General features: G+C 37.2%; 1 protein-coding gene across 2 annotated transcripts in view; it reads right to left on the bottom strand.

The window, feature by feature from the left end:
• The window catches only part of WDR7 (WD repeat domain 7), a 353,302-nt gene extending 332,915 nt beyond the window's left edge, over nucleotides 1-20,387 (bottom strand). The window contains exons 1-6 of one of the 2 annotated variants that reach the window (XM_007455287.1): nucleotides 20,220-20,387; nucleotides 15,480-15,586; nucleotides 13,854-13,932; nucleotides 10,137-10,311; nucleotides 4,094-4,170; nucleotides 3,130-3,249 (exon numbers count right to left, since the gene is read on the bottom strand). In XM_007455287.1, coding sequence (XP_007455349.1) covers nucleotides 3,130-3,249; nucleotides 4,094-4,170; nucleotides 10,137-10,311; nucleotides 13,854-13,932; nucleotides 15,480-15,586; nucleotides 20,220-20,378 — 717 coding nt within the window. In that variant the 5' untranslated portion in view covers nucleotides 20,379-20,387. The remainder of the gene's footprint in view (nucleotides 1-3,129; nucleotides 3,250-4,093; nucleotides 4,171-10,136; nucleotides 10,312-13,853; nucleotides 13,933-15,479; nucleotides 15,587-20,219) is intronic. The other variant, XM_007455286.1, reaches the window with a different exon arrangement.
• Between the last annotated feature and the right edge of the window lie 7,066 nt (nucleotides 20,388-27,453).

Raw genomic sequence — 27,453 nt, 5'->3', positions numbered from 1 at the left:
TTAACGAAACTGAACACCTTTCTACACATTTACTGGCCACCTGGCTTTCCTCTCTTGTGAAATGTTTTTGTTCGTTTTCCTATTGGGTGGTCGGTGTTTTTCTTCTTGACGTGTAGAAGTTGTTTTTAATCAATAATAGACGAGTCCCTCATCACAGTGTACACACCATCGCTATCTTCTCCACTCTGTAGGTTGTCTTTTTTTTTTTTAATACATCTTTACTGGAGTATAATTGCTTCACAATACCATGTTAGTTTCTGTTGCACAACAAAGCAAATCAGCCATATACATACACATGTCCCCATATCCCCTCTCTCTTAAGCCTCCCTCCCTGTGCTATGCAGCTGCTTCCCACCAGCCAACTATTTTACATTCCGTAGTGTATATACGTCGATGCTACTCTCACTTCGCCCCAGCTTCACCCTCCCACCCCATGTCATCAAGTCCATTCTCTATGTCTACCTCTTTATTCCTGCCCTGCAACTAGGTTCATCAGTACCACTTTTTTTTTTTTAGATTCCATATATGCGTTAGCATATGGTATTTGTTTCTCTCTTTCTGACTTACTTCACTCTGTATGACAGACTCTAGGCCCATCCACCTCACTACAAATAACTCAATTTCATTTCTTTTTTATGGCTGAGTAATATTCCTTTGTATACAAGTGCCACATCTTCTTTATCCATTCATCTGATGATGGACACTTAGGTTGCTTCCATCTCCTGGCTATTGTAAATAGAGCTGCAATGAACATTGTGGTTTTCTTTTTGAATTATGGTTTTCTCAGGGTGTATGCCCAGCAGTGGGATTGCTGGGTCACATGGTAGTTCTATTTTTAGTTTTTTTAAGGACCCTCCATACTATTTTCCACAGTGGTTGTATCAATTTATATTCCCACCAACAGTGTAGGAGGGTTCCGTTTTCAACACACCCTTACCAGCATTTATTGTTTCTAGCTTTTTTGATAATGGCCATTCTGATCAGTGTGAGGTGATACCTCATTGTAGTTTTGATTTGCATTTTTCTAATAATTAGTGATGTTGAGCATCTTTTCATGTGCCTCTTGGCCATCTGTATGCCTTCCTTGTGAAATGTCTATTTAGGTCTTCTGCCCATTTTTTAACTGGATTGTTTGTTTTTTTGATATTGAGCTCCATGAGCTGTTTGTATACTTTGGAGATTAATCCTTTCTGTTGTTTCATTTGCAAATATTTTCTCCCATTCTAAGGGTTGTCTCTTTGTCTCGTTAATGGTTTCTTTTGCTGTGCAAAAGCTTTTAAGTTTAATTAAGTCCCATTTTTTAATATTTGTTTTTATTTCCGTTACTCTAGCAGGTGGGTCAAAAAAGATCTTGCTGTGGTTTATGTCAAAGAGTGTTTTTCCTATGTTTTCCTCTAAGAGAGTTATAGTGTCTGGTCTTACATTTAAGTCTTTAATCCATTTGGAGTTTAGTTTTGTGTATGGTGTTAGGTAGTGCTCTAATTTCATTCTTTTACATGTAGTTGTCCAGTTTTCCCAGCACCACTTATTGAAGCGGCTGTCTTTTCTCCATTGTATGTTCTTGCCTCCTTTGTCATAAATTAGGTGCCCATATGTACATGGGTTTATCTCTGGGCATTCTATCCTGTACCATTGATCTAGTCTTTTCACTCTTGTGTGTGCACTTAAGAGAAGGCTGATCTCACATGATTATAAAATGCTGACAATGGGCACACAAGAAACTGGTATTAGCTACTGCCTCTAGGGAGGGGAAGGGAAGTACCCTGGGGGAAAAGGGTGTATATTTTTCACTGTATCCTCTTGCACTTCGTTTTACTTCTATTTGGATGTGTTTTAAGTTTTAAGACAAAGGAAGGATCCCATATGGACTACTACAACTAAGCAGCTGCTAGCTTTTCTTCTCTAATCTTATTCCCAAACAACAGTCATATGGTAAGGCTCTCCACTCTGAGACAGGATAGCACAGTAGTAACGAGAGCAGCTGCTGCAGTCAGACTGCCTGAACTGTATAACCTTAGTCACTTGTACAACCACCACCACTTGTATAACCTTAGCCAAGTTATTTAGCCCCCCTATGCCTCAGTTGCCTCATCTGCGAAATGGGCAAAGCCACAATCCCTGCCGTGGCAGGCGGCCTCTAAAATGGCCCCACCCATCCCTGACTCCTGGTAGTATTAGGATCCTCACTAATCCTTGAGTATAGGCAGCATTTTGTGACCGGTTTCTAGAGAACTGAATGTGGCAGAGGTAATGGGATCTCAGCTCTAAGATTAGGTGGGTCTTGGCTACACCTTCTCTTGCTCACTTTTTTTTTTTTTTTTTTTGCCACGTCGTGCAGCATGTGTGGCATGGAAGCAGACCCTCTCCTAGGTGAGCCTTGGGAAGAGGTAGTCATCCCGGCTGAAACCTTCATCACAGTCTCCGAGAGACCCTGGGCCAGAGGTACCCAGCCAAGCCATGCCCAGATTCCTGACCCACAGAAACCCAAATTCCTGACCAAAAAGAGATGATTCATATTTGTTGTTTTAAGTGACTAACTTTTGAAGTAATTTGTTATGCAGGATTAGATAACTAATATACCACCCCTTGGAGAGTTATTTCCAAATAATACATGGAAAGCTTTGAAAAGTATGCTAGGCACAGAGCAGAGCAAGTGATCAAAACTTGATGGCTCTTTTTCTATTATGGAAATATTAAAGTTTGGCAATGTGAAAGTAATATATACCTTCCATCATTAGCTCTTTAGTGACAGAAGACCTTGCCAACTCCAAAATGTCAGAAAAGAATGGCAATTGGGATAATAACAACCTACAAAGATACAGTCAACTTGCAGAAAATTCACCACCATTGCCCATGCTGTACTGACAAGACAATGAAAAATATGGTAGCAAAAGGCAGAAATTAAGATCAATAGAACTAACAACCATTAACTGAATCATTCTATGAACCAAAACAAAAAAGACAACTATATACAGCCAAATTCCATACCTCAAAATATGATATCAAAATCAGACCAAATGTTTCAAATATTCTAACACCAAGCTCCGCCTTACAATTATCTTCGGAAGTCTGATAAACCAATATCATGAAGGGCAAAAATACAATTTCTTACTTATGTAGTTATCTTACCCTCCAATACTTGGAGCACACAACCAGAAGCGACCTCTGTGTGAATGCACAAAAAGAGATGCTTTGGCAATTCTGACAATAAATTGGTTTGGATTCCTCTTCAAATATTGGCTCAGTATCCTGAAAAGAGAAAGATCTGTAAAACTTTAGGATTGGCTGGGTCGTCAGCTAAAATTATCAGACAATGATAAAGCAAACAAAATGAAATAAAGGCATCTCTTGATATGTTTATCAATTTAGCCCCTCACATGAGAACCAAGGTAGTAAAAAGCAGCAAAGATGTACTCTAAAATTATCTGGGTACAACATCTTTGCTACAAAGCTACTTAAGATTAAAATACTAATGTGAGTCAGAGTGTCACCACTGGCAATGACAGATGATAAAAATTTGAGTCAATCCTAATTTTTATAGTTACATGTGCTTGTAGGTTTAAAAAAAAAAAACTCATCAATTCCTGCACTTTATCCCAGATTCAATGTCTAAAAATTCCCTAACTGAAGAGACTACTATCTATATTGCCAGACAATTGATCTGCCTTTCTTATTGCTAAAAAGTAACAAGGAATTCAAGTCCAAAGAACTCAGAGGACTAAAGCCTGCTTTATGTCTTCTTTGTGGTGGTTTTTTTCCCCCTCAACCAAACTACCTTTTAACTTCAAATTTAAACAGAAGCAGTTGCGGAAAATCCTCTTCTGTGTTTCTCTACTTCAGATCCTGCACATCATGTTTCTCTGCTTTGCATTCTTGATAAGGCAGATACCTACCCTCAAAAGGGAAAAATAATAATTCACGTACAGAGAGAGCATACTAGGGGACTCTTCTATACTATGTCAATAAGACTATTGAAGAGAATAGCTTTTTCCTTCCTCTTTAAGTAAAAAAGAGAAGGGGCCTATCATGACTAAAATGTAAGACTCCATAAGAACAGAAACAGAGAACTGACTTCCAGCCTCATTTGTCTCACCTGCAGGCCACTTATTTCCGAGGTAACAATCCACACCTTCAAGATGCCCGTCACTGAGAGCGCCACCACAGTGTCCTCTACACCGAGAAGGAAGAAGAAGCCAGTTACAAACACAACATGCCTTCTTTCTGAACAATAATATAGTTACAACAGTGACATGGACCATGGTTTGCTTTTTTTTTTTTCTTCTTCCATCACCCTCCCTATCCCATCCCACCCCTCTAGGTGGTCACAAAGCACTGAGCTAATCTCCCTGTGCTATGCAGCTGCTTCCCCCTAGTTTTCTCAGGGTATATGCCCAGGAGTGGGATTGCTGGGTCGTATGGTAGTTCTATTTGTAGTTTTTTAAGGAACCTCCATACTGTTCTCCATAGTGACTGTATCAATTTACATTCCCACCAACAGTACAAGAGGGTTCCCTTTTCTCCACCCTCTCCAGCATTTATTGTTTGTAGATTTTTTGGTGATGGCCATTCTGACCGGTGTGAGATGATAACTCATTGTAGCTCTGATTTGCATTTCTCTAATGATTAATGATGTTGAGCATTCTTTCATGTGTTTGTTGGCAATCTGTGTATCTTCTTTGGAGAAATGCCTATTTAGGTCTTCTGCCCTTTTTTGGATTGGGCTGTTTGTTTTTTTGATATTGAGCTGCATGAGTTGCTTCTATGTTTTGGAGATTGATCCCTTGTCCGTTGTTTCATTGCAAATATACCATACTGTCTTGATTACTGTAGCTTTGTAGTATAGTCTGAAGTCAGGCAGCCTGATTCCTCCAGCTCCATTTTTTGTTCTCAAGATTGCTTTGGCTATTCGGGGTCTTTTGTGTTTCCATACAAATTGTGAAATTTTTTGTTCTAGTTCTGTGAAAAATGCCAGTGGTAGTTTGATAGGGATTGCATTGAATCTATAGATTGCTTTGGGGAGTAGAGTCATTTTCACAATGTTGATTCTTCCAATCCAAGAACATGGTATATCTCTCCATCTGTTTGTATCATCTTTAATTTCTTTCATCAGTGTCTTATAATTTTCTGCATACAGGTCTTTTGTCTCCTTAGGTAGGTTTATTCCTAGATATTTTATTCTTTTTGTTGCAATGGTAAATGGGAGTGTTTTCTTGATTTCACTTTCAGATTTTTCATCATTAGTGTATAGGAATGCCAGAGATTTCTGTGCATTAATTTTGTATCCTGCTACTTTACCAAATTCATTGATTAGCTCTAGTAGTTTTCTGGTAGCATCTTTAGGATTCTCTATGTATAGTATCATGTCATCTGCAAACAGTGACAGCTTTACTTCTTCTTTTCCGATTTGGATTCCTTTTATTTCCTTTTCTTCTCTGATTGCTGTGGCTAAAACTTCCAAAACTATGTTGAATAAGAGTGGTGAGAGTGGGCAACCTTGTCTTGTTCCTGACCTTAGTGGAAATGCTTTCAGTTTTTCGCCATTGAGGATGATGTTGGCTGTGGGCTTGTCATATACGGCCTTTATTATATTGAGGAAAGTTCCCTCTACACCTACTTTCTGCAGGGTTTTTATCATAAATGGGTGTTGAATTTTGTCAAAAGCTTTCTCTGCATCTATTGAGATGATCATATGGTTTTTCTCCTTCAATTTGTTAATATGGTTAATCACATTGATAGATTTGCGTATATTGAAGAATCCTTGCATTCCTGGAATAAACCCCACTTGATCATGGTGTATGATCCTTTTAATGTGCTGTTGGATTCTGTTTGCTAGTATTTTGTTGAGGATTTTTGCATCTATGTTTATCAGTGATATTGGCCTGTAGTTTTCTTTCTTTGTGGCATCCGTGTCTGGTTTTGATATCAAGGTGATGGTGGCCTCGTAGAATGAGTTTGGGAGTGTTCCTCCCTCTGCTGTATTTTGGAAGAGTTTGAGAAGGATAGGTGTTAGCTCTTCTCTAAATGTTTGATAGAATTCGCCTGTGAAGCCATCTGGTCCTGGGCTTTTGTTTGTTGGAAGATTTTTAATCACACTTTCAATTTCAGTGCTTGTGATTGGTCTATTCATATTTTCTATTTCTTCCTGGTTCAGTCTCGGAAGGTTGTGCATTTCTAAGAATTTGTCCATTTCTTCCAGGTTGTCCATTTTACTGGCATATAGCTGCTTGTGTAATCTCTCATGATCCTTTGTATTTCTGCAGTGTCAGTTGTTACTTCTCCTTTTTCCTTTCGAATTCTGTTGATTTGAGTCCTCTCCCTTTTTATCTTGATGAGTCTGGCTAATGGTTTATCAATTTTGTTTATCTTCTCAAAGGACCAGCTTTTAGTTTTATTGATCTTTGCTATCATTTCCTTCATTTCTTTTTCATTTATTTCTGATCTTATCTTTATGATTTCTTTCCTTCTGCTAACTTTGGGGTTTTTTTGTTCTTCTTTCTCTAATTGTTTTAGGTGTAAGATTAGGTTGTTTATTTGAGATGTTTCTTAAGGTAGGATTGTATTGCTATAAACTTCCCTCTTAGAACTGCTTTTGCTGCATCCCATAGGCTGTTGTGTTTTCACTGTCATTTGTTTCTAGGTATGTTTTGATTTCCTCTTTGATTTCTTCAGTGATCTCTTGCTTATTAAGTAGTGTGTTGTTTAGCCTCCATGTGTTTGTATTTCTTACAGGTTTTTTCCTGTAATTGATATCTAGTCTCATAGCGTTGTGGTCAGGAAAGATACTTGATACAATTTCAATCTTCTTAAATTTACCAAGGCTTGATCTGTGACACAAGATATAATCTGTCCTGGAGAATGTTCCATGAGCACTTGAGAAGAATGTGTATTTTGTTGTTTTTGGATGGAATATCCTATAAATATCAATAAAGTCCATCTTGTTTTATGTATCATTTAAAGCTTGTGTTTCCTTATTTATTTTCATTTTGGATGATCTATCCATTTGTGAAAGTGGGGTGTTAAAGTCCCCTACTATGATTGTGTTACTGTTGATTTCCCCTTTTATGGCTGTTAGTATTTGCCTTATATATTGAGGTGCTCCTATGTTGGGTGCATAAATATTTACAATTGTTACGTCTTCTTCTTGGATTGATCCCTTGATCATTATGTAGTGTCCTTTGTCTCTTTTAATAGTCTTTGTTTTAAAGTCTATTTTGTCTGATACAGGAATTGCTACTCCAGCTTTCTTTTGATTTCCATTTGCATGGAGTATCTTTTTCCATCCCCTCACTTTCAGTCTGTATGTGTCCCTAGGTTTGAAGTGGATCTCTTGTAGACAGCATATACACGGGTCTTGCTTTTGTATCCATTCAGCCAATCTATGTCTTTTGGTGGGAGCATTTAATCCATTTACATTTAAGGTAATTATCGATATATATGTTCCTATTACCATTTCCTTAATTGTTTTGGATTTATTATTGTAGGTCTTTTCCTTTTCTTGTGTTTCCTGCCTAGAGAAGTTCCTTTAGCATTTGTTGTAAAGCTGGTTTGGTAGTGCTGAATTCTCTTCGCTTTTGCTTGTCTGTAAAGGTCTTAATTTCTCCGTCAAATCTGAATGAGATCCTTGCTGGGTAGAGTAATCCTGGTTGTAGTTTCTTCTCCTTCATCACTTTAAATATGTCCTGCCACTCACTTCTGGCTTGCAGAGTTTCTGCTGAAAGATCAGCTGTTAACCTTATGGGGATTCCCTTAGTGGTTTGCTTTAATGAAATTAAATAATAGCATGTTTTGCAATTAGCATGAAAACCTAATTCTATACTTTATGAAATAACAGAGAACAGATTCAAAACAGGTTAATGAAGATGATCAAAAATTTGGAGTTCAAGGAAAAGTTTTTTTTAGCTGCTTGATTTAGTTCTAACTTACAAGTTTTAATAATTTCAAATATTCTTGATTACTATGCTAAAAAATTACTTTTTAAAAAAAAATTTTTAAGAATTTAAAAAACTAAAAATCAAACACACAACTTTTATTCTTCAAAGTTCACTTTTAGTTATTCATCATGGGGGAGCACAGTCATTTTCTTTCTTCAGGGCACACATTTCCCCTTTCCCCACCTCCCTTGCCCGCCATTTTATTGCACATCACACCCTCCAGAGGCCATGATCAAGAGACAGACATGACATAAAACCCAAATTCATCAGCTTCGGGTGAGGGAGCAGTCACAGCACGACAGTAATATTCATGAACTCTGAGAGGAAGGGCATTAGATAGTCTAATGCAGGCTCTAGAGTGAGGGAGTATGCGTTAAAATCACATTTTCTTCACTAATTAACCAATGAACTGTGCATAACTTAACTAACCTATCCTAAATTCAATTTGCTTATCTGTAAGCAAATGTAAATGAATAAAGTAACGACAGTACCTACCTTAATCGTCTGTTATGAGAATTAAAACACACCACAGGTATAGCCCTCAACACATCAATAAAAATAAATTACTGTTATTTAAAAAACAGTGTTTGCTACATTTCAATATAAACTTTATTTGTACTGCCTGGCTCCATAGGCAAGGTAAAGCACTGAAATGCACTGATTACAATTCCACAATCTCTGTACAAAGAAGCTAGAACAACTACTCACAAGTCTGTCAATTACTGTAAAAGTGCAACATACCAACATACCTAAAATTCTCAAATATCTACACACTAGAATAGGGTAAAGCAGATTAAAAATTGCGTATGTTAGCAACATTATAAACTGACAACACTTAGAAATGCATGCACAGCACAAAATTTTCCATTAAAGTTACATTTTATCCTATTCAGACCAGTGTGTACATGTATATTTCACATGTGGATACTTCCCACACACACCTAGATAATGCCTTTTGTACCTATGTACAAACTATTTTTAGAGACTTCATCTAATCTGGGCAGCCTTCCTACTTGCTCTCAGCCCCTTCACTACCTTCACGAATTCTAGCCTCTGTGCTATTTCTCTATCTCATCACATTTCATACCCTGAACTGCCATTTGTTTACATATCATCCTCCCTTACTAGAATTTGAGTCCCTTCAGTAGTTCAAGCCTTCATACCTAGAAGACAGTAGGCACTCAATAAATATCTGCTGAATGGCTGTTGAATAAAAAGCTATGTACTGATTTCCAACCATAAGAAGTAATAAAGGAAAGCTCCCACGAAACTGAAGGCAGTTCACCAACGGAGGTGGTGTAACACAGTGGTAAAGTAACCGCTCTGGGGTCCATCTGGGCACCAGTAAGCCACAGACTTGCTCTGTGATCTTAAGTAAAGACTCCACCATGCTACACTTCACCCATCTCCGCATCCACACACCCTAAGACAACTGTACCTATCCCACTGGGTGCTGTGAGAACTGTTACCACATGTAAATGCTCAGCATGCGCCCGATACTGTGAGCACTCAGTAAATGAAGTCTCACGGCGGTGGCAGTGGTGCTAATTACAGGTCAGCCTTTACAGAAGAGCACACAACTATGAGGCATTTGGGAGGAAAAAAATGCTCCAAAAGAGACATATAGGAATATACATGTTCAGTATTAATTACTGTTCTTGTCCTGAACAATTTTACTTTCGTTCTCACAATTGTTACTGAAAGGTTTCAATGGAAATGAAGAAAACATACTTGTATTTGTTGAGCATCAACTACACACCAAGCACTTACCAGGACCTTTCATTAAATTTAATTGTGTGCAATCCCCTCCATTTTCATCATCTCCACAAAAAATGGAAACACTTCCTATGACTCTTCAGGCAGTGACACAACCGGGCCCAAGAAATACACAGATAAACTACAGTTCCTCCCACCATACCTCCAAGGGGTTAAGACATTCTTCTTCCACTTCAGAAAATCACTGACACACTCTAAGACAGCCAGAAACTAGTGATCTATTCCATGGAATGGAGATAATGTAACACTTTAAATCTTAATTCAATCAAAGACTCCTTTATGAAAGTAGAGACAGACCATAAATCATGAGAGAAGTTATTTTTAAACCTAAGAATATAACAAAGTATATTAATATGTGACACATCATACAACTCTACAGTAAACTAACCATTAAGTCATAGTGTAGAAATTCCTAAAGGGCACACTGACCTTGTGTTCGATGGGATCGAATAATACTCATGGAGCTAATCCAATCTGGAGAGATCTTTGATACTAAGGAGTACAACACCTCAAGGCTGGTGGCATCCACCACGAGGATTTCAGGATAATGGCCATGGCATAGAAGCCTTCCTTCTCTCTGATTTCCAACAGAGAACTGGTAGAACTAAAAGGAAGAAGATTTTTAAATGTTCTTTACTTGAGATACTTGATTCACATGGATTCACCAAGCTTATTATGATGCTCGATTTCTCCAGTAAAATTTCCAGACATGTACTATATGGTACATATTACATGCGTCTACACATACACATGTCTACACATATGCAGACATCAAGTTACATTAATATTTCAAAATAACTAACAAAATTATTTTCTTCCTAATATCTTATCTTCCTTTTTGAACTATTTTGGAGCAGAATTCATGATGATTCTTTTTTGTCCTCCTGTAGCATCTAAAACAGAGTTGTTGAATGAATTAATAAAACACCTGAATAAAATCAGCTTCACAAATCAAAGCAAAAGGGTAGCTCACGTGGGTCACAAAAATAATATGAGCTTGAGATGAATGAGAATCAGTGAGTATAGGTTTATAATTACTAGTTATGACCAAATAAAATTTAGAAGCAAGGATGATTCTGTTCAAATATACTCAGAAGTAAATTCTGAGTAATCTAAGTGTGAAACAACCGTTATAAACCATTCTCATAGTGCACATTTATACTTTGTGGAAGAAAAATAGAGGAAGAACCAGTACAATGGTGTTACTCATGCCAAGAATAACTCAAAAGGATAAGATGAGTTTCCATCAAGCAAAGAGCAGAGAAAGAATGACTCTAAGACCAACAACTTATCAAAGGTTCTGAATTCCCTTAGCCTCAAAAAAAGAAAAAAAGTGACTCTCTTAGTGGAATGATTCTCCTAGGGGATTTTTAGAAGGCAGACTACTACTTTCCAAGGGATTGGACCTTATATAAATCACGCGAGGGCAAGCTAGACACCGCACAAGGCGCAATGCTGTAACCACTCCACAACTGGGGAGATAAGTAAGAAACCCAGGTCCAGTCTGCTCCCACACTCATCCACCCACGGCTCAGAGCTCAACGTTGCATGTGAAGGAAGACAATCTTTTCTCAACTATGAAGTCCCCTGCACAAGGAGCACAACTTCTTAAACATAAACATTGAGCATGGAGCACATTAACTAAGTGCAAGGTAGCACCACTAAACCCCAGAGAGGGGTCTAATAAAATGTAGACTATCATAGGGGGGACCTCTAGATCTCAGGCTGATCCATAACACACGATCTGGGCTCCCAGGGACTGCCAGCCTCTCGCATGCATATAATAAAGTGACCATAGGTGGCCTTGACCCACAGAAGGGGAGGATGTGTAAAGGAGAAAGGGATGGGTGCACATAAGCAAACTTTGTCAGCGCTCACTCAGCACCAGCCAGGAAAGACATGTGCACTGCAGTCACTAGAGAAGAGCTCTGTCCTGAGGGCAGGGATATTTTATTAGATGTGCCTGACTAAATGCCTCTCACTTTTGCTTGAAAGTTATATTCTCAAACCATCTTCCGAATGCTGATCTAGCTTCCAAGACACTTTGATATGGGCAAGAAAGGTGTCCCTAATGGAGAAACAGGTTTTCCAAATATTAAAAAGGGATGTCTCCATGTGATAATTTAATAAGTTGGCACTTCCTTATGATTTCAGTAAGTGCCAATGCCATCAAGTTTCATCATTTCTACATATATAAGAACAACCTGGGGACTTCCCTGGTAGCACAGTGGTTAAGAATCTGCCTGCCAATGCAGGGGACACAGGTTCAAGCCCTGGTCCAGGAATACCCCACATGCCACGGAGCAACTAGGCCCGTGCGCCACAACTACTGAGCTGCGCTCTAGATCTGCCTGCCAATGCAGGGGACACAGGTTCAAGCCCTGGTCCAGGAATACCCCACATGCCACGGAGCAACTAGGCCCGTGCGCCACAACTACTGAGCCTGCGCTCTAGAGCCCACGAGCCACAGCTACTGAGCCCACGTGCCACAACTACTGAGCCCATGCGCCTAGAGCCTGTGCTCCACAACAAGAGAAGCCACTGCCATGAAAAGCCCGCGCACTGGAACGAAGAGTAGCCCCCGCTCGCCACAACTAGAAAAAACCCGCGCGCAGCAATGAAGACCCAACGCAGCCAAAAATAAATAAATAAATAAACAAATTTTTTTTAAGAACCTGCTTCTGAACCTGAGAGGGTGAGGATCACCCAGGAGACACCTGTCACACACATTAGTAAATGCCAAAAAGCATCTTCTACTTAGAGATGGCTGCCAATCTAAATACAGAAGGCCTAATACAGGATCTGATAAATAGTAGGCACTGAAAATATATTGAATAAAGATAATTTTTCCTAAAATATAAACCAAAAGTTTTTAAGTCAGAAGATTATACAACAGTTAAAATATTTATATCCAATGAGTTTGATACTTATATATAATTTTCCAATTAAATTATTTATAAAGTCAATGAATCTAAATGATTTTATTATCCCTTTTCTCTTTATAAATCTTGATGATTCTTATGATAAAAAATAAATACTACAGACCCTTTAAATAAAAAGTATATGCCGTAACAGCATTGAAAAAGCAATTTTTAAAAGGATTTTGCCAGGGCAATAAGTAGTCACTAAAGATTTATATCACACTAACCACCTGTGAAAATTTTCCTTTGCTTGTCTAACTTGTGTTAGCACAGAAGGTTTTCTTTCTCAACAAATGATTTTACTTGTCTTAAGGGAGGCAGTATGATATAACAGAAAGAACACAGTCCCTAGAGTCAGATAAAGCTGATTTGGGATCCTAGTGCTAGGAATGACTCACTGTGAGACTGGGGCAAGTCATTTAATCACTCCGGCTATCAGCTTCCTTATACATAAAAGGATACACTCCTCCCTAATTTGTAAGGATGTGGGGAGGCCTAAATGAGAAACCATACAAGAAACACCTATATAATATTTGCTATAAATGTGAGTTCTCTTCTCTTCCCTCTTCTTCCCCATTGAGAACATAAATCACATTTTCTATGTACACTGTAACCTCCCAACACTCAACACAGTAAATGATGAGTAATTTGAAGCACAAAGAATTTGACAGTTATGAAAGAATAAGGAAGAATACCAGGAATGTAAGTGAGAAGCTATAAATTCCTGTGCAAATTCCTGTGTAAGCCAGGCATATGAAATGGTCCTTTCTTTTACAGAGTTGTGAAGTCAAAACACGAACTCAAGAACCAACTGCACAAGCAAGGAAAAGGGTACCATCCCCAAAATGGATTGTGTCAATCACGAGTGGAATCACAAAGGCTTTAGCAAGAGAGAAATCCATTATTTAGGATCTAGAACACTTACCCAACCAGTAAAGGGGCTCTCACCTGGGTAACCAGGATAGTCAGAGAGAGCAGAAGCAGCAGTGACAATGGCTTACCTTACATCTTTCAACATTAGTCTCCTCTTCTTTATTTTCCTCGCCCACTACACTGTCTTATAAAAAATACTTTTACTACTCTAATTCTAGTCTTCCTGCCCTATTACCCATCCCCACCCACTTCTCATACAAAAATATAGACTCAATGTTTAAAAAATAGTTTTTCAATTGTACACGTATAATAAATTGTGCTGACTTGGCCAGTTACAGAAATTGATACTAACCTGTATGCCAGTATGTGTGCAAGCTAATTTTGTAAATTCAATACATCTGCCGTCATTCACGTCCCAGAGGCACATCTCTCTATAAAATAAGGTAACAGCTGACTTTAAATTTGAGTTTTGGAAGCACTGTTCAACTTTGTCACAGTGGTTTAAAATTAATCTTCCATTAAAACTGACATATTTCTGAAAAACTATTGATAGTATATAGTCATTATTGCTGTTCATCAAAAATTCTGCTCCTCCCACCCACCGTCCTAACCACCCCCACCTTGATCCACATCCTTTCTGGGCACCTGGGAGGACTGCACCTCCTGGCTCCACTTTAGTTGGTGGAGTCTTCTGAGTAGCTCTGACCAGAACTTATATGAGACCCTCCAGAGCTCTCCTCCTGTCTCTACACCAGACAGCGGCAGCTCCTTCACCCTCAGCCTCAAAGTAAGGAGAATTATGAAGCAGAGCACAGCCCTAAGTGATATATGAAGGGCAAGTGACAAAAACTAGAAATAAACTTTTAAATTAAACCACTGCAATCTTCCATCGGTTATCAACCTACTAGAAAACTTAGCACTGCAAAAAGCAAAACTTAAGGTCAACTGAATTCCAAATCTTTGCAAATTAAATGTAATATTCCAGTTCTGATTCCATATTTATTGCAGAAGTTTTATTGCATGCATACCAAAAGAAAAAAGCTTTATCTCACACTAAAGATACAGCATTTGAAATCAGAAATGTCAATATGCCTTGTATTTTAAAGAAATAAACTTAAGATTTATTTAACAGAAGACAACATTAATAAAATGTAATGATCCTGATATTACGGTATTCTTTAAGATGCCTTTTCCTATACCTCATATGGTATAAATTTTTCAAAGGAAATTCACCCCATCTATTTAGAATATTCACTCTAATATGAATTATCCTTTAGTTGGCCAAAAGGTACTATATTTTCATCCGCTGCTGCCTTTCAGTTACACAAGGTTCTTTTTAAATTCATAAATTATGAGGAGTAGAAGGGACAAGTCCTTAAATAATTCTCTTCCAGTTCCCCAACTCCCTTCAATAACATATTGTGTAAATATACAATTTTCTAAACACTCTAAAAGTTTTTTCTTTTAATTCCCCACACTCTAGACCCTACAAATACTGTTCAATGACTTACCTCTCTAAAAGCAAGCTCTATTCTGAGCCTTAGGAATACATGTAGCCATATTAGTGCATTAATGTACATCAATATAACTGTTTAAACTTTTGCATGGCTTCGTCTTCCAAATTTATGCTAGCCTAGCATCACTGAGGTTTTTTAAAACTCTCAGAGTTGTCGGTCAATTCAGCAAAAATGCCTTGGGGATTAATGATCATTCTTTAAATTTTATGGTATTCTGAGTTTCTCAAAAGCAAGGCAAAAACATAATCATAAATTACAATAAAATACAAAGTATTATAAAAATCAGTAATAAAGATAAAATTCATTTTGAAAACCATATTTCAAATATCTTTATGTTGAAACAACTGAGGCATTTATTTAAAAGACACCCCAAAAGAAAAAAAAAATTCCTACTTACTAATACAGTGGTACTATTTGCAATACAGACTTATGAGGAGAAAAGTGAATAAGAAAATACTTACCCACTCTCGGATGCGCTCACAATATACTGTTTGTCACTAGAAGCACAAGCTTTAGATAAACAGGTGATTGAAGCTGTGTGACCAAACAACAGTGCTCGAGGATTAACCTAGAAATACACAAATATGTTGATATTAGTACCAAATTTTTTAAGTAATCATTTTTAGGAATCCTGTTAAATATTCAGTACAATATACAGATACAGATTTGAGAAGAACTGCTCAGAACACCAAAAAGTAAGAGCTGCAAAACACTGACTCCCACCAATTTAATGTGCACAATCATCCCACCACGTAGTTCTAAAGTCAAAAGTGAAAACCAAGAGGTGACATTACTTGCCCAATATCACGCAGAGAATGATGGAACCAGGATTTAAAGCAGGGCAGTGTTTAGCACTAAGCTCCAATACACTAAGAAATCAGGTTAAGAATGTGTATTAGTATATAAAATAATTTAACCTCACCTATTTGTAAAATAATACTTTGCATGATTTGAGAGTACATTTAGAGTCTCTAGACTGACATCCCCAAACACAAAAAATAGAGAATAGGTACCCTACCAAAAGCTGATATCAATGTTGACTATCAGGAACCAGACTGACCTTCACAGACTAATGATTTAGTGCCATAGTGCCTTATGAAAGGATGGCTTAACACCCACTATTCTAAAATAGTCTAGCAATCAGTCCCCAAATTCATCTACTCTGTACCAAACTGCATGCTATCATTTCAGGTTACTTCAAGGCCTTAAGTAATTTCAGGATATCTTTCTTAAACATTTAATACATACAAATAATATTTGTAACACATGTACAAGACATAAAAAAAATACATAACCACATATTCAATACCCAGTTTAAAAAAACAGAATATGATTAATACCTTAAAGCCCCTTTCATGATATCCATTTTGCAAAGAATCAAAATCACTTTAGCCTTATTTTGCATAATTATAATTAAAAGAAAAATACAATCATTGTTTATGGTTAGAACAGGCCTAGAATGTTTTCTCATACATCCAACCCCATTTCTATACAGAGACTCTGTGTTCCTCCACTGCAAAAAAAAAAAAAAAAATGCTCTTGGTCAATTCTTTAATTTCTCCCAAGAAAATCAAATTTACCAATTGTTAGTTTTATTTTCAATGTACATGGCTTTGCTAGAAAATCCCATTTTCAGTCATAATAGAGTAACTAGAACTGACTGTACTCCCACCAAAATCTAGAAAAATGAACAAAAATAATTGAATGAAGTATAAAAATCACATAATCATCTCAATAGAGGCAATAAAAGCATTTGACAAAACTCAATATCCTTTCATGATTAAAAACTCTCAACAAATTGCGTATAGAAGGAATGTACCCCAACATAATAAAGGCCATATACAACAAGCTCACAGATAACATCATATTCAACAGTAAAAAGCTAACAGCCTTTTCTCTAAGATCAAGAACAAGACAAAGATAGCTACTCTTGACATTTCTAATCAACATAATACTGGAAGTCTTAGCCAGAGCAATTGGGCAAAAAACTAAACAAACAAAGCATCCAAATTGAAAAGGAAGAAGTAAAATTGTCTCTGTTGTAGGTGACATGATCTTATATGTAGAAAATCCTAAAGACTCCACCAAAAAACTGTTAGAACTAATGAACAAATTCAGAAAAGATGCATGATACAAAATAAACATACAAAACTCAGTTGTTTCTATAACAACAAGATATCTGACAGAGAAATTAAGAAAGCAATCCCACTTACAACAGCATCAAAAAGAATAAATTACTTAGAAATAAATTTAACCAAGGAGGTGAAACACCCGTATTCTGAAAATTATAAGACACTAATGAAAGAAGTGGAAGAAGAAATAAATAACGTGGGAAAGATATCCCACGTTCTTGGGTTGGAAGAATTAATGTTATTAAAAGGTCCATACTACCCAAAGCAATCTACAGAGTGAATGCAATCCTATCAAAATTCCAATGGTGTTTTTCAGAAATAGAAAAATAGAAAAAAACATGATAAAATTTGTGTGGAACCATAAAAGACACCAAATAGCCAAAGCAATTTTGAGAAAGAACAAAGATGGAGGCTTCACACAGTAAGTATTAATATAACTGGAGGAAAAATAAAAATATGGCATATTGTTATATTTATACCTTTTATCTATATCTCACCATATCCCATAAAAATTTATGTCATAGTTATTAACTAATAAACATTTCACACATAATCAGTACAAAGATAATCTGTTCAACATATTCAAAAAACCATCCATCATCAAAGACCACAGTTCGAAAGTGACAGTTATCAGTGGCAAGGTGTGATGTTTAGAATAAAATGATGTGATGTGTCAGTTCTTAAGAGTAAACACTAACATCAATGTTCCAACCTGGAACTTTGAGGCTACTAGTTCTATAGTCAGCCAACAATCAGCACTCCTTTTGTTTCCTCCTTTAGCTTTTTTTCTTTCTACTACCTGAGATGCTACAATTACATTCATTAACTAAATCCTTACTATGTACAAGCACTGTGATAACTGCTTAATACACATTCCTTCATAGAATCCTTACCACAACCTTGTGTAGTTGATCCTATTTGAAAGATGGCAAGACTTAGGCACCAAATGGTTAAAAACGGCCAAAAGTCACACAGCTAGACACTACAGTAGCCAAGATTGAAGCCAACTTCACCCACCTGCAACATCTGAGCTCTTACCACAATGTTTCACTTCGTTCATTAATGCCATGTATTATACTATTCTTTGCAATTATAGTTTAATTCTCTGCAATTACAGCTTTATAGGTAGTTGAAGCATTAAAACACTATACTGTAGACAACACCTGCATTAACAGGTTCCCTCCTTTACTCTTATCACCATCGTCTAGGTACTCACTAAACTACTGCTTCTGCAATATCTCTCACATATTTTATTGCCACCATGTTAGGCCAGGCTGCCCTTTTCCACAGGTAAAAGGAGACCAAGATATGGATAGCAAAAGTTCTAGCTACAGTTTTGAATCCTTTCCTAACAAAAGAAGGGAAGACACCATGACCTCAAGAGAAGGTATTTTGTGCCCTCCCCACTCTGTATGTTACATGACTTCTTATTGGTCCTTCATAGGCATAAATGACTGCTATAAAGTACATTAAGAAGGCCCTGCATATGAATCAAAAGACAATAACCAAGCCACTTTTTATTTAGCCTTCTTTTCCCCTGGGTAAACAGTCCAATTCTCTTAATATCTTTCAAAGGATGTATTTCTCTCCTAGTCAGTCTCCTCTCCCCCTTTAATCCCTCTTACTTGAATTTAAATAAATATAACATTCTAGTGAAATCCATGCAAAAAATTCAGTAAAAGAATGGTTTCTAAGATCTTACAAGTAAGTCTTATTGCTTGTAATAACTCCAATAAAATGTGGTGGGATTTTGTTCTCCTCATCACTACACTGCTGATTCCTATTTAGTTTGCTATCAATCCTGAAGGCATATCACGTTCTACAACACTCATTTCCAGTCACTTTCCAAACTGTATCCCTAGCTTTGACATGTCATCCAAGTGTGTGGATCATTTTTTCAGTTCTAGCAATTCCATGCCTAGGTGAATACCTAAGAGCAACGAAGACATATGTCCACACAAAAACTCACACACAAATGTTCAAAGCAGCATTTTGACCATTCACTATGGTCAAAAGTAAAAACAACACAAATGCCCATCAACTGATAAAAAGACAAATAAAATGCAGTATACCTATACAATGCAATATCATTTGGCCATTAAAAGAAATGAAATATTGATACATGCTACATGGATGAACCTTGAAAATATTATGCTAAGTGAAAAAAGCCAATCACAGAAGATCACATACTAAATGATTCTATTTACATAAAGTGTCCAGAATAGGCAGATCTATAGAGACAGAAAATAGATTTGTGGTTGCCCAGGGGACATGGGGGTATATTGGGCGTAACTGCTACAAAGTACAAGGTTTGCTTCCAAGGTGATGAAAATGTTCTAAAATTGACTGTGGTAATGGCTGCACAACTCTGTGAACAGAGTAAAAAAACATTAAATTGTACACTTTAAAGAGTATATTGTATGGCGTGTAAATTTTATCTCAATAAGGCTGTTAAAAAAATGTTTAGTTAAAAAAATCAACTTTCTTGCCTCTACATTCCATGCCAGCTACCACCCCATTTTCTCTGTTCCCCCTTACAGAAAAATTCCTGGGGAGAGTTGTCAGAGATTGGAGGTTAAAATATGGAAAAAGACAGTCTCTCCACAGAGAGCCAGCGCCCAGAAGCAGAGCACACTGAGCATTCCACACCAGTAAAGGATGGCAAAAAATACATAGCGACTTTTAAAATAAATATGACAAAATTTACAAACAGTTTTACAAAAAGTTTTGCTCTCTTCAAGACATTGACCTTAGAAGGTATAAATGCTCAAAATTGTTTTTTAATATCTTTTTTGGAAACCTCCTTCAATATGGTTAGAAATTTTCTGAAAAATGTTAAATGTAACATATTAAGCCAGGTAGGATACCTATTATAATTGAAAATCAATCCAAAAGGCAGCAGAAGTCAACTCTGATGAATAATGTAAATAATCATTCTGAATACCAATTTTAGTCAAAATATATCTCACAGAAGATATATTATGAGGTCAAATTATTCTGGAACTGTGTTATTTTTTGTTAAGTAGTTTCTTATATGTGAAAAGTACAATAGGCACTTCAAACACTCACTTCCAAGTCTACTGAAAGATCCCAGAGACATATTTGCCCATCATGGCATCCAGTCACGATCGTGGCCCCATCATCTGTTAAAAGTACTGCTGAGATGCAGTGGGTTGGTGCTTTGCGACCCCAAAGAACGATGGGTAGAACAAGGCTGTTTCCTGCCATTGTGCTTTCAAACCTGGAAATGTTATAAGAATAATGTCAAATGTTATATTTCCTTCTAAAACATATTACACATTTTTCTTATGAAGCCAACTTGAACTTCCTAAGAGCCAAAAATTCCTCTAAACATTATATATATAAATAAAACAGACACATACATAAAAGTATATAAAATCTAATTAAAATCCTCACAACAAATCACACAGTAAGTACTATTAGCGCTCCTCTTTCACATGTAAAGACAGTGAGTCATAAAGAGTTGCAAAGTGAAAATGGAAGAAATGGAGCCCCAGTCAAGACCCAGGCAGCCTGACTTAGAACCCGGGGTCTTACTCACTCTGCTATGCTACCAAGGCAAGTGAGGTCTCCAAATCTTGTTAAGTCTCCAAGCCAATAATAGTTAGCAATGTCCAAGAAAAACGGAGAGTTTTTGACAGTGTCCTAAACATTAAAAAGAATATTGCCCACTGAGAAACTCATTCACCATATTTAGTACAAACCTATTATGTCTCAAAGTCACAAATGTCTTTTATTCTAAACTCTGAAACCTGAGGGATAAAGAACTTCAAACTCATTTCTGAATAATAAAAATTTAGTTGTGGTAAAGGTGTTTAAATTTGAGATGAATAATCAATTAAGCAGTGTATATTAGTGTACCCTGTTTGTAGCACAAATATAAGGAATTATTCCTTCATATGACAAAATTAAGATCTAGTTAGTGAAACAACTAGATTTAGATGTTACAAACTGTGTGATTAAAGACTTAAATACTAGTTCAGAGAAGTTCAAGAGACATGAAAACTGGCATAATCAGAGAGGGCTCCATATGACAGAGACTCTGCCAGACCTTATGAGACACTAGGAGTCACTGATAGGCTTGGTTTCTACGTGGCAACAAAAGATATATGTATAATGTAGACTCTTTAGAATGCTAAGATTGTCCTAAGAAATTTTCAGAGACACTTAAAGGAATAACCACTTTCTATGAAAGAAACTAGTTTAATATCCATGGTCCTACTGCTGGTTGCTTTTAGCAAAAGTCTTTTCTTTAATCCACTACTTACACTCTTTAAACAAATAAATAAAACTAAAACTAAAATCCCTTTCCCTGGAAAGAAAATTAGGCAAGTAAAAAATTATGAATGATGTTTACCAAAAGCAGTCTATGTATATCACATCTTTTATTTTTTGTTAGAATTCATGGCTTTCATCAATTTGCCTCCCCCAAAACTTCATCTGTTTGCTACAGGTAAAAAGTTGTTTGCTACAACTTGGGAAAAATTCCAAGTTCCCTTCCTATTTATAAAACCATTTATGTATCATGTTCAGCAGTTCATAGACTACTATGACACTAATGATTCTTTCCATATTCCTATTTAATATCAGAAAATGAAACAAAGCACTGAGCCAACTTTAACAAATTTGGTACAGCATGTTACTGGCTGAATAACATATCCAACAGTGACTTTCTCAAAAAGAGAATCTGGAAGGAGTTCATTCTTCCATGGTGACAGCATTCATTTTTAAGTTATATCACCAAAGATTTCTCTCAATTAAATAAATTCACAGCATCTAACACAATATGGTGAGATCTGGAAAGAATATTTCTCTCGATATTTGAGCACTCGTATTCGATGCACATGCCTAGCTTGAAGAGAATGCAAATACACAGATTCAGCACTAAGGAATATGTGTGTGACAGGGAGATGTGTCTGTTCTGATGCAACAGGAAAGAACATTCGGGTATTCAAGTGACAAGGAAACCTGGAAGAAGAATACATTTCATAGCTCTTAAAACAAGTGAAAATAATCGCCCATAACATGATAAAGGTATTGGAAAACACAAGAAAACACATCCATCTCTAACTCAGCTTCTCCAGAAACTAAAACAAATCTTCACATTCTAATGAAAATCAGGAACTGACAGTCAATCAGAATCTGAGAAGACTTCTCATTAAGGGCAATTAAGAATCTTCATAAGGGAATACATTGTATTAGTTTCCTAAAAACTGCCCTGACCACAAACTGACTGGCTTAAAAAACAGAATTTGTTGTCTCATAGCTCTTGAGCTAGAAGTCTGAAAGTAGGTGGTGTCACAGTTAGTTCCTTTTGAGGGTTGTGAAGGGAAAGATCTGATCCATGCCTCTCTCCTTGGCTGGTAGAAGGCCAACTTCATGCTCACATGGTGTTCTCCTATGTACACCTCGTTCTCCCTTTTTTTATAAGGACAGTCATGTTGGGTTAGGGCCCACCCTGATGACCTCATTTAACTTGATTACCTTTATAAAGACCTCCAAATAAGGGCACATTCTCAGGTACTAGAGGTTAAGAGTTCAACATATGAATTTTAGGGGAACACAATTCAACTCATAGCAGGGACATGTCCTTTTAAAAGAACATGGCCTAGGGCTTCCCTGGTGGCGTAGTGGTTGAGAGTCCGCCTGCCGATGCAGGGGACACGGGTTCGTGCCCCAGTCTGGGAAGATCCCACATGCCGTGGAGCGGCTGGGCCCGTGAGCCATGGCTGCTGGGCCTGCGCGTCCGGAGCCTGTGCTCCGTGGCGGGAGGGGCCACAGCAGTGAAAGGCCTGCGTACAGCAAAAAGAAAAGAAAAGAAAAGAACATAGCCTAAAATTAATTATCCAAAAAGCAATTCTCCCTTAGGAAATAATGTTACAGAACTTCACTATATCTTTTCCAGGGGATCATACTACATCAGCTGATCTGCTATTACAACTGCTTATCTGAGGAATTAGGTAAGAAGTTCTGTCCAACCAAGGTGGGGGGGAGGGGGGATCGAATTCAAAATTCACTGCTCTATATCCAAGGACATTAGGGATTCATTGGGATAAAAAAAAAAAAATCACATTTTTCTGGAAAAGGCCCAAATCAAAAGTGACTGAATAAATGATTAATGCCATATAGTATTAACTGTAATAGAAACTCTGAAGAAAATTCTTACTAACTCTCCAAAATATTATGTACAATATACTCATATTTTGTAACTAATACATTAAGGGGAAATACCACCTTTCAAATTTTAGAGTTATAAATAAGTATGTTGTACAACTAGATGCTCCTAAAAACAGAAGACTACTAAGAACATTCAATTTTCATCTATGTTTGTATCAAATCTGACTTAAAATTATATTTAGACATTGGCTATTAAATAAAACTTTTTTACTGAAAAAGCTTTAGAGTCAAATAACAGAAGTTCTAGATTCTACCCCTCATTTTGCCACCAACCATACAGGCTTTGAGCATATCATCTCATTTCTGAGGCTTAGATTTCTCATCAAGAGGTAGTTATAAAATTAATTTTGAATCATTTTGAAGTCAAAGAAATCAAATCATAAAGAGCAGGGGTCTGAGATAAAAAATCAAGTCATCTCTTTTGGTTACCTTCATTTCATGTATTTTTCTATTTCACCTAATTGCACCTATTTCTCAGTTCTATACAGAAATAAAACCATACTTCCGTTAAAAACAACAACAAAAATAATAGTTGAAAGAACACTGAACTTACAGTTAGAAGAACTATATTCAAATCCTGACTCTTCTATGCAATCTTGAAAAAGTTACCCCTCTAGGTCTCAGCTTCCCCATCTGTAAAAGATGGACAATAATACCCTCCTTTCAGAAAGCTGTCATAAAGGTTAAGAGATATCATATATGTAATGCAACTAGTAAAATATCCATCACATGGCAGATGATAAGCAACTATTAATTTTTTTAAAACACAGATTTTGCTATTCTTCACTTCTGCTTCCACATCTATTGATTTCCTTCAGCACTGTCGCTTAACATTTAATAAAGTTGTACCTTTTCAAGAGGTTACTATCTTTCACTGACTTTTTTTTTTTTTTTTTTTTGCGTTATGCGGGCCTCTCACTGTTGTGGCCTCTCCCATTTGCGGAGCACAGGCTCCGGACGCGCAGGCTCAGCGGCCATGGCTCACGGGCCCAGCCGCTCTGCGGCATGTGGGATCTTCCCGAAACGGGGCACGAACCCGCGTCTCCTGCATCGGCAGGCGGACTCTCAAGCACTGCGCCACCAGGGAAGCCCTCACTGACTTTTTGACACAATATAAAATACTACTACTGTATATGCCTGTCAAACAATTCTATCTGCAAATATGACAATTCAATCCTGCATGACTTTATTAGAAATAATACTACAAACTCCAATCCCAATACTAAGACAGTTTTCAGATTAAATTCTGATCTCATTTCCCAAGTTTCCATTCTGTGTCTATACCATGGAATTACAACAGTAGATAAAATAGACACATTGACCTACACAATGGGGCTTACACACATGCAAATAACTACCACAGAGTGTGATACAGGAGAAATCTCAAGACCTAATGGAGACACAAAAGATGGATATCCTGACCTATACTTCAGCGGGTCCAGGAAGGGTTCTTGGAAGAAATGATGAGTGAGAATGAGTAGTAATTACCCAAGGAAGAGGCTCAAGGAATCACATATTCTAAGTCCCCAAGGTGAGAGATCTCAGTTCTTTCTGGACAGTGAAAATAGCAGGGCTGGCATTCAGAGCACAAAGGCAGAATGAGACAAGAAACAACAAGCCCACACGCACCAAATCATAAGAACTTGGTAACTCACCTCAAGGAATTTGGAGTTTAACCTGACAGCAATGGAAAACAGGTCAACTGTTTTAAATCTGATTAGCTTTTCAGAAAGATCTCTCTAGCTACAATACAAAAGGGAGGGAGAAAACTCTGGGTTTGAAGACCAGTGGGGCTACTGCAGTACTGCTGGTAAGAGAGATGGTGCCTAAATGTATCACAACTTCATTACTATTTCTGGATTTCTCTGTGTAATGGCTGTCTCCCCTACTAGTCTTTAAGCTCCCTAAGAACAAGAACCACATCGATGTATTTACCACCATATGATGTGGATGGAGCATAGTGTCTGCTATATGGGATGTCTTTAATAAATATATGATGAAGGGTAGCAGTGGTGAAAATGGTAATAATAAGATGAATATGAGAGCTATTTTAGATATACAATAGATAGGACTTGGTGTTCAACACACCAAATTGATAAAAACACAACATAGATTTCGATACAGGTTTTTTACACAAAGGTACTCCAAGAACAAAAGTAAAGAGAAAACAATTTAAAATACTAAACGCCCTCTACATAAAGAATAAGCACTATTATTGATACTGATGCCCAGTGAAGTCATCAATAATTTCAGATTCTAATATGTGAGATAAATTATTATACACCTAACCAGAATTTACAAATTTAGGTTTTGAGAAGGAAGAAGATACTACAAGGTTTCACAATGGTCTTGAGCAGGACCAGAGTTTAAAGAGGCTTAATGGCCCCATAACTATATATCCATCTAAGCAGAGAAGCAGTATGCTAAGACTATTTGAGATAGTATACAGGAAAACCAAACGGGATGCTACTGCAGTAAGCCTGGCTGCAGTGATAAGAACCTGGCTAAGATGATGAGAGTTTTGAAAGAAAAAGAAAATATAAGGCATTATAGAAGAACAGTAAATCATCGGGTTTGATGAAATATGTAAGGCCTGAGGCAAGAAAAAGATATGAATGACTATACTGTTGCAACAAAAATAGAAATGAGGTTTTTCCTCTCCTGATAACCAGGAAAATAAAGGGAACAGAGAACAGGCTAGAGAAGAAACATAAACTGGCATGAGTTAATCAATCTTAGTTTTATTTTAACTCTTACTAATCTGTAGTGTCTATAGTTAGATTTGTCCTTCACAAAACTAACTTGTCACCCCTAATCCTGTGTAATTTAGGTAATTTACATCCTGCACCTGGTATTTACTCTTTACTCTCCCTATAAACTCCTGTAGCAAATAACCCCTTGTAGCTGTTTGCATTTCAGAAAGGTCATATGTAGACGATAACCCAGAGGCTAAGGGACCCAATTACCAGGTGGCCTGACTCCAGCAATGACTGTTTTGAAATAATGCAAGAAGAAGAATGCAAGACCTTTACCATTTTGATCCTTATCACTCACTTCAGACTTTGAACTCCCCTATAAGAATCCCTGTAATTCCCCAGGAAGCGGGGGGCACAGTTCTTGAGGCACTAGCCTGCTGTGTCTTCCCTTTGCCCGGCAAAGAAAATAAAAAGCCTCTCTATTTCTTATCTTCCATTTCTCTGTCTCCGTATTTTTATTCGGCATTGGTGTACAGGGAGCCAGATTTGGCAAAATTACTTTCCAAGCAGAATGATAAGAGAAAGTAAGCAAGCATGGGGGGAGGGGGGAGGGAGAGAGGAAAATAAGAACGTAATGAGGCAACAGAGGAACAGAGGCATAATCTGGTCTCAGAGAAATTAGAGCTCAGGAAATATGTTCACAAAATGGCACCAGAGAACTCAACAAAAAGTGTCTCACGTGAACGGGCAAAATCCAGTCACCCTTTGCCTGTATCAGTGAACCAAGTCATTGCAAAAGTTGATGAAATATGGGTCAACCTCCTGCTGTTTTGCTTTTGTTTTTGACATTTAAGCAGTTGTAAAAGAAAGGCTTTTGTAACTGACCAAAAAAAAAAAAAATCTGGCTTCCTAATATAGAAATGGAGAGAAGTATATAGCTCGTTACCATCTTACAGAGATCTATTTGAGTGGATATTTATTTGTTTATTCTTTATAAACACAAATACATAATATTTGAAATTCCAATTTATTACAAGTTTACCCTTCAATGGGCCCCTTCCTCCTTAAAGATAGTTTAAAAAACAACAAACAACCCAGGTGTCACTAAAGTGGGAACACGGACTTCTCACTGTTACCAAGAACAGACTGGCTCCAGGGTAAGAGGCAGGGAAGGTGTTGGTGACTGGACTGTGAAACTGTAACATCAGCGCTAACTCCAAGCCTGGGGGAGCCAGAATGGTAAACCTATCCAGCAGCCCCTGGAGCAAACCCCACTTTAAGAGGTTTTATTCTCAGGTTCTGTGAGCGGCAATCCCCTTAGTGGATTTTTTTCCCCTTAATTTAAATAGGCACAGAAGAGCTTAGTTGCTCACATTTTCCAAATTCAAAGTTGATAGAAAAGAAAATTA

The sequence above is a fragment of the Lipotes vexillifer genome, unplaced genomic scaffold (assembly GCF_000442215.2).
Source record: "Lipotes vexillifer unplaced genomic scaffold, Lipotes_vexillifer_v1.1 scaffold1399, whole genome shotgun sequence".
Taxonomy (NCBI): Eukaryota; Metazoa; Chordata; class Mammalia; order Artiodactyla; family Lipotidae; genus Lipotes; species Lipotes vexillifer.
Note: the sequence above shows the minus strand (reverse complement) of the source record. Positions and strands in the feature narration are given on the sequence as shown.